Source organism: Nicotiana tabacum, chromosome 4 (genome assembly GCF_000715075.1).
Source record: "Nicotiana tabacum cultivar K326 chromosome 4, ASM71507v2, whole genome shotgun sequence".
Classification (NCBI taxonomy): Eukaryota; Viridiplantae; Streptophyta; class Magnoliopsida; order Solanales; family Solanaceae; genus Nicotiana; species Nicotiana tabacum.
In genome coordinates, this window is record NC_134083.1 from 82,844,872 (window position 1) to 82,853,769 (window position 8,898).

Consider the following 8,898-nt stretch of genomic DNA (forward strand, 5'->3'; position numbering starts at 1 on the left):
AACAGCCGGTAAATACAGATTTTTTACAGTATAGGTATAATTATTTTTGACTGATAAGTCAAATATATTAAAATTACAATAAATTTAAGTAGGAGGCCTTGAAAGTTTTTATTCCACTTGTTTAGAAATAGGAAAGTCGTAGAGACGAAAATGAAACACTTTCCTGATCTGGCTTCTAAAGCTATTTTTAGGTGTTCTCTCGACTTTTCTATCGATGTTCTAAAATTTAAATATCTATATTAAAGGTGAAATTTATTTTTATTATCAATATAATTTAACATGTGATACCATGTGAGTTCTTATTTGTATCAAATTATCAATTAATACTTGTTATAAAATGTATCTGTAATTATATTACAAGTGAGTTCATTCTATAAATATTTTTTACATCGTCAATGCATGAAATTTAAACTAAAAAATGATTAACAAAGAAAGAAATGAACCATTATCACGTTACCACTTAATACTTATTACAAAAATTTACATGTAATGACATTACTATTACCAAATCAAATTCTATATATTTGTTAAAAGGTATTTTCATGGAATATTGAATTCTCTAGAACTTTAGACTCGGAAAAGATTTAAAGAAAAAGACCATTTTTCACATGTATGAATCAATCAACTATAATCCAAAGATGCGTACATGTGCACAACTCCAAAGTGGTCCCAAAGCTCCTCGTCCAAATCAACGTAAATTACAAAGGCATCTTCACACATATAACGTGCCATTTTATTCTATATTTGACTATGTTAGTCATATATATATATATATATATATATATATATATATATATATATAAATTATATATTCATTATATACATATAATACACATGTTAATGGAAATTGTATTACATTATGTATTAGCGAATTTGACATAATTTTTTTATTAATTTTTTTAAAAAATAATAAATTATTTTATATATTTTAATTAAATATTTATATAATTTATGAATATAAATTTTTAAAATTTTATAGCCACGTAAATATTATAAACATATTTACAATCACAAATTTTAAAGTTTTTTTTCTTTTTTTTAAATAATAGAGTCAAACTAAACAAACAAATTAGTACAGAAGAAAAACCTTTTCCGGTCAAAAAGTCAAAACCGTTTGAAAGCAGTTAACTTCCATTAATAAACAACAACTAAACTCTACTTAACTGTATCCATCTTCTTCATCAATTTCATTTGATTCATTATCTGAAGCTTTTCTCCACAAAAATGCAAGATCCGTCCAATCCAAACTCCGCTAAGTTATCGAATCAGCCGCCGTCGTCATTTTCAGCTGCCGCATTCCGTCCGTCTCACCACCGGCGAGCTCACTCGGAGGTGAACTTCCGGTTGCCTGAGGATTTAGATCTGGCATCCGACCCATTCGATGCGCCAGCGGGAAGTTTCGAGGAGATCGGATCGGAGGATGATTTCTTCTCTACGTACATGGACATTGAGAAGCTCGGCTCCAGCGGCGATGCAGCAGCTGGTGGTCTCGAAAATTCCGGTGGTAGTGGAGGGAGTAGTCGAGTGGGAGCTGATAGTAGTGACGGAGAGAAAAGCATGATGATGAAGCCACGTCATAGGCATAGTAATTCAGTGGATAGCTCGTCGAGTTTGTTGCTGAGTGAGAGTATTGAAGCTAAGAAAGCTATGGCTCCTGATAAGCTGGCTGAGCTCTGGACTATTGATCCTAAACGTGCCAAAAGGTAGTACTACTAGCTTTTAAAGTTTAAGTCAAGCTACTTATAATTTGAATTCAGTTTTCATGTTGAATTGTGATGTAGATTAGTTTGAGTTGTTTGAATGCTTACTTCTTATCTGCCTGAGCTTTGGTGTTTAGCAAATGTGGATCCAGAATTTAAACTTTAAGGGTTCTAACTTTTAAGATTTTAGTATTGAATTCATTATATTTTTATAGTTTTTAATTTTTTACGCATAAATTATTTTTGTGCCAAATTTTTTATTAAGGGGGGTCAAAATATATAAAGTAAACATACCAGAAAATCAAGGGGAATTAACACATAGTATATATACCTATAATATTTTTTATCTACCTATGTTTTTCCGCGACATCCCTTCTTGTAAGGTGGCTCCGCTACTGTTCGCCCTGGTGGGTGCTGTGTTGGTAGGAGATAGCACCTACCCGGTAGAAAGTCTAGGTGCCTTCAAGCTGGCTTGGAACCACGGTCGTCCCACCAAAAAAGAAATTGATGAATTATTTTTCGTTGTTGTTTCCCTACAAAGATGATGCATCTTTAGTTCACCAGGAATCTGTTCTTTTCAGGTAACTTATTGTCTCCTGAAAATTACTTGTTTCTGTACAGTAGAAGCATGGTCATGCCAGTTAAGTTCTTTTCAGATGAAGTAATTTCTATTGAAGAACGATTAAGAGGCTAATCAAGTCGTTTTAGACAATGATGAAGTAATTATGACTGTTTTTTTAATAATGATGAAGTCTGGACCAACTTACACATACTTCAACTAATCCCACCTTGTGCCTGCTACCTTGACTGCTTGGCTGAAGAGGGAAATGGATTACTACATATTTATTTTATCATTATTGATATTGAGAATATATATATTATTGAACTCTATACACACGCACGAGAGAGAGAAATTTCTTTGAAGCAAGGACAAGGCAAATGCTAAGCATACCAACAGTAGAAGGACAGCAAAGCACCTAAATGAGTCAAACAACAGTTTATTCCAAAGCTATAACAACAACGACAACAACCCAGTAGAATTTCACTAATGGGGTATGGGGAGGATAAAGTATACGCACACCTTAGTCCTACCCCGAAGGGATAGAGAAATTATTTCCGAGAGACTCTTGGCTCAAAGACAATAGATCCGTAACAATAACAGAAACCAAAAAAATAGTATCGGTATCGTAAAATACAACAAATAAATGGAAAGGCCAAAATGTGAATGACAGAAAAAATGTGAAACACAATAATATTCCCTAGCAGTCCTAGACAAAATACTATCAGACTAGTCGGCGCAGCGAGAAGAAACGCTCGACAACCCCCTAACCTTCAACCCTAATGCTCTACCTCTACACCTTCCTAATTCTATCAAGGGTCATGCCCTCGGAAATCTAAAGTCGCGCCATGTCATGCCCGATCACCTCGCCCCAATACTTCCTAGGCCGCCCTCTACCTCTTCTCGTACTTGCTAGAGCCAACTGCTCACACCTCCTAACCGGAGCATCTAGACTCATCCTCCGCACGTGCCCGAACCATCTAAGCCTCACTTCCTGCATTTTGTCATCCACGGGAGCCACGCCCACCCTCTCCCGAATATCCTCATTCCTAATCTTATCTATCCTAATATGCCCGCACATCCATCTCAACATCCTCATTTCTGCTACTTTCATCTCAACTTCTTATTCCAAAGCTATAAGAAGTTCTTATACTAAGACATTGATCACAAACCTTACAGCAATGAGTCAAACCAAGAGAATTGCATTTGTATGTTTCGTGGAAAACAGTTAAGACACAAGGTAAATGAGTTTAGTACCAGGATTGGGGTCTGAAGTTGATTATTCACCATTGTGTGCCCTAGATTTATCTCTCTTATCAAGGTTTCATTAGGAACTTTAACCGTTAGTTCAGTACATTCTTGGAGATGCTTGTTTCTTGTTTTGATCTGTAAATTGGCAGCAAGAAGATATGTAGTTCATCCAAGTTTATTTCAATTAATCTGCTTTTGTTGCATTTAATCAAGTTTTCTAAATTCTAAACTAGAACATGTTTCATCTAATTTAACCTCTGTAAGAAACCTAAAGATGATTTCAAAATTATACCAAATTGCTCATTATAAAATTTTAAAAAAATTGCTTTGATTTGATGTTGATTAGTGTCCTAACACTATCAAAGTCTCATTTGAAGTTTTGAACTGTCAGTCATGATCATTAGTCCCTTAGATATTACTGCTCAGTCAAAAACAACATTTTATTTTGAAAAAAAAAATTGCGATTTTTTTTTGTAGTTGCAAACTTCGATGGAGCCTAAAATTTAGCTAGTAACTTTTTGTTGAAGTAGACTTTTTCTGTTTACAGTATGAGTGATAAAGCAAAGCCTGCCTATTTAAATGAAGTGATTTCATGTCCGATAACATTCACTTCTTTCTTCTAAGAAAGCCAACCTGGAGCAAAGAAGTCCAATCGGACGATATTGTTGGCTTAAATCAGGCTAAGCTCTTGATCAGCAGGGATGCTTTTCCATAACATTTTGATTGCTTGTCCAAATAGTTTGGCAATCACTACCCTTTCATTCTGCTCCACTAGCTTGTCCCTCTAGTTTCACATGATCTTAAGTCCTACAATGTAGATCCAAGAGCTTAATGATTGAAATGAAGTATAGGTGAGCCAAAGTTATGGTTCTAGTAATACTTAACAATCCACTATGTCTGGTTTCAGAATAAATTGTTGGCACTTGTGTCTTGAGCTGATAGAAATAGCAATAGGAAGTTGCGAAGTATCTGCTTTTTCGAAAAGACTTTATCGCTAACCTGTTGTAAAGTTTAATTTTGTGATATCTAATAATTTTGATGTAGCTTCCTAGAATGAGCTTTCACTTGTTAAGTCCGCTTGATGCCTTTAATGGAACATGGGGAAATGATAAATTGCTCTTTACCATAATTAGATTGCCAGTTGCCAGCTGATTTCTCAAGACTCAAGAGCATAATTTTGTTTGGATTTACTACCATTATATATGTATAAAAGCATTACACTTGCATGATATCATAACTTTTGCATTTTCACCAATAAAGGTGGATAGATGTGAAGCAAATATGTCTGCTTAACATAATTTAAGATTAAAAAAGAAAATTGTTTAGGATAAGTCGAACTGTATTATACTATCTACTGATGAAATATATGCTGGAAAACTATCAGAAACCAAGCTATGGGAATTCGAAGTTCTTATTGCAAGGAAAGAAAAAGGTTAAAAAGTAGCATGTATCCAGCCATTATGACCTGCAATCTATGAACTCATGGAAGTTATTGTGTTGAGTGATCTATACACAACCATTGAGAAGCTGTATCTTTATTGGGGGACCTTCTCACTTTTGCGGCTACTTAATCTTCATCTTGTCTAAGAAGCACGATACTCCCAAGAGGAATTCATGCTCCTACTGGACAAAAGAGTCTCCAACAATCTGCAATGAGTATGTGTCTGATAAGTCTCACTGGGTCCAAAAGCAAAAGTTGAGTCAAACTGTCAAAGTGCTGTATATAGATGAATATACGTATCAGTTTATGATCAAATTACATGAACTTTTTTTCTATTGAGACGAAATGCTTAGTATCACTTTGTAGGATTACTTCAATCTACACATTTTATTTTTTGATAAGGGAAGAAACAGAGAAGAATTTCTCAATTCCAGATCTGCTATTTGTCTGACTTTTGAGAATGTTGCACAGGATTTTGGCAAATCGGCAGTCTGCTGCTCGTTCTAAAGAGAGGAAGGCCCGTTATATATCTGAACTTGAGAGGAAAGTTCAGACCCTTCAAACAGAAGCCACCACTCTTTCTGCACAACTGACCCTTTTCCAGGTACTTCTTCCTTTTTCGAGAGCCTACATTCTAAGTTCTAAAATCACTAGATATGTGCAGAAACATACAACTTATTCCATCAATTTTGGTTATTTTTGGTCTGTAAACCTTACAAGGGTGGTAATATTTTCTTTTTTGAGAAAGGTAATTGACAAGAATAATATTTTGTATGAGCTCAAGGTGTATCTGTTTAAATGAATAGAATCTCTGATGACAGAATTCAAAAACTTAATTCCTTTTTCTGAAAGTCTACCATGTCTAGAGAAAATTAAAAATAACTTCCATCATTTGAAAAAAAAAGGTACCTTTTTTCAGTTAGATATCTTTCCAAAATAATAAGTTTTTCCTTTGAAATGAGTCTTCCATGTACATCTCATCATTACTTTTCTTTAAAAGAATATCATGTATTTCTCCTTGCAATCATCTGAATATCATGGCTATTGTTTCCTTCTGCAGAGGGAAACAACCGGGCTTACTAATGAGAATACCGAGCTTAAGCTCCGTTTGCAAGCTATGGAACAACAAGCTCAATTACGAGATGGTATGTTCCCCATCTATTTCCTTCCGCTTCGTTATTGCAATATTGTTTTTGATTTCTTAGTCATTATCACTTCCATCTCGAAATTCTCAGCTATTTGTACCTCTTGGCTGGAGGATAGACTGCATAAACAAAACCTAATATTACTTTCTTAATCAACACGACGACTTACCTTATCCCTCTACATGAGACATAAACAAAATTTCATCTGTGATGAGAGCAATTACTGATGCTATGGAAATCTTTCTCATGCTGTTTCAAAAATACAGCTCTAAACGAAGCACTGAAACAAGAAGTTGAAAGACTTAAAATAGCTACAGGGCAGATATCAGCCTCCTCAGATGCATACAATTCGGGAATGCAGCAAATTTCATATAACCGACCAGCATTCTTTCCTCATCAGCCACAGCCAGGCCCAAGCGAACCACCGAACATACAGATGCCGCAGTTTCACACCCTCCAGGAAAGCATGTCTAGTTCCCGTCACCCTCTACTTGCTGGCCATGCACAGGCTCTCACAGACGCAATGCAACAAGATCCTCTCGATCGTTTTCAGGGTCTTGGCATCAACAGCAGGAGTTCTCATCTTGTAAAAACTGAAGCCCCCTCTATTTCTGCCAGTGAAAGCAGCAGTACATTCTGATTGAGTTGCCAATTCGTGCATTGCTCTCCCAACCCTATTTATTAAACTGTCCATAGACTGACACATGTTTAACATCCAGGAACTTCAGTATTCTTAAAAAAATTTGATTAGTTATTTGTCCCATTCGACTCGAGTCTAGGTTTCAGTAGCTTCAACAGGTCATGAGGTATTTCTGTTTCTCTTCATTTTCGTTTCTTAATCTGAATCAGACCTTGTGGTTTATTCATGAGAAGATTGTCACGTCTGCTCGATGGCTATACGTTCTGGTGTGAGGTCTTCAGTGTCATTGACATTGTGTTATTGCATTTTCTAGTGTGTGAATTAAGGACTGTTAGGCTAATTAAGGCACTCCATTCTTTGAGTAACTAAGTATGACTCCACAATTACTACTGATAGTTTATTGTTATTTGTTGTAAATGTTCCTTGCAACCCTTATTTCTTACCTCCAGTTTCTCTTGGCCATTGAGAAGTGGAACATGTAATTCACTTCATTTTAGCGGCAGGTCTTGATATGCATAAATGTAGGCTCCTGTGATCCTTTATTAATCGGCTAGGTACACTGTTCTGTTCGAGTGCCTGAATGCTGAGTTTTGACATAACCGGCTTGGCCACTTTGTATGTAATAGATAGAAATCAAGGGAGCTCAAATAATGATTCCTCGACGAGTGAATGCAATACATGGAAGATTTAAAGATGTAATACTAGGTAATCTTAGCTAGTACATTTTACGGTTGGAGGAAGAAAGATGGCAATGACTTGTGAACTAGACTTAGTCAGTACACAACGTTTTGTGGTTGCTAGAGGATCTTGGACACTGAAGAGACAAAGATGTCATATCTAGACAATGTTGAACTAGAAGAGATTACTCAGGATTTGATGATGTGCGGTGGAAGATAGGAAACTTCTTTTTTTGTATTTTCTACTTTTGGGCTTTTTTCTTAGGATTCTTTTTTGGTTTTGCTTTTGTTTATTTTAAATAAATTTTTTCCTTGTCAGCGTCTCTGGTCGACTATAACTTATAAGGGACGCCATTTCATTTGACAGAGCTTCTCTCTTTACCTGGAACATTGAGAAGAGCAGATAACTACCTGATACTCATATCTTATATCTAAACTCCTAATTAACGTTTCATCATATTTAGAAAAACTCCAGAAAGTTGGCTTTCTTTTTTGTGAAATAAATAGATAGATATTATAGTATTGCTTTTGAATTAATTCTTGTAATTCGTGTATCTATCTTTTCTCTAAATGATGTTTCTTAGGATGTCTTTCCTTCTAATTATTAATTTGCTTATAGCGATTTTGCAATTGATCAGACATGCCTAATTCTTGTGAATATATAATTAATTGAGGACAAAAACCATTTTCTCTTCTTTTTTTTTTGTGTGGTGGTGGTGGGGGGGGGGGGGGGGAGTGGGGAGGGGAGGGGGTGAAAGGGAAGGCTTTGGATAAGGGAAAGAAAAAGGAAGGACTTGGTGAGAGCTACACTTCGAATGTGACAGGTAGAAACTCTATAGTGAGCTATCAAACTTAAAGCTTGAAAAAAAGTAATTTGCTTCTAGCTTTTCATGTTCTGTGTTTTTCCTTAGGGTTTTTTCTTCTGCTTTCCCTTGTGATTGTGGGACATGGATGTGTGACCCTATCTACCATAGTTCCATGATGACCAATCAAATTCTTTTCCACAAACCTAAGCTTCCCCTTTTCCTCAAAATCGAAGGGAAAAAATAATTAGAAATTCCTTCCCTAATTCCTTGGAGGTGCAGCAGAGTAAGTGAAATAATTACTGTCACCGAGTGTGGTGAGACGTATAAGGTTCCTTTACTTTCATTATAGATTTCGAGTTCGAACGATGAGAATAAAAAATCTTTAATAGAAAATGCTACGAGCTCTATGCAGCATAGACTATGGATTAGTTGGACCGGCCAGTGATATAAAAAATAAGTGTATAATTGGTTAGGATCAGGAGCTACACCTAAAAGAGAAAATCAGTAAGAAGAAATTCTCTTTTTCATCCTTCAGTATTTTCTACGATGTATTGCTTGCCCTGAAAGTTGGATAAATCCAACAGACTAAGTATAAACCGAAAACGATTTGTCTTATGAGTCACATGCATTTGCATTTATCATTTGACCCTGAAAGGCACCACACATTTCAACCCACATT

At 35.7% G+C, this 8,898-nt stretch overlaps 1 protein-coding gene across 1 annotated transcript; it reads left to right on the top strand.

Moving 5' to 3' along the window:
• Window positions 1–1,071: 1,071 nt before the first annotated feature.
• Window positions 1,072–7,129, top strand: LOC107763871 (transcription factor RF2b). The gene is made up of 4 exons (XM_016582376.2): window positions 1,072–1,703; window positions 5,423–5,555; window positions 6,012–6,096; window positions 6,363–7,129. Exons 1-4 carry the CDS (start codon window positions 1,225–1,227, stop codon window positions 6,734–6,736), a joined length of 1,071 nt encoding a protein of 356 aa, XP_016437862.1. The 5' UTR covers window positions 1,072–1,224; the 3' UTR covers window positions 6,737–7,129.
• Window positions 7,130–8,898: the final 1,769 nt, after the last annotated feature.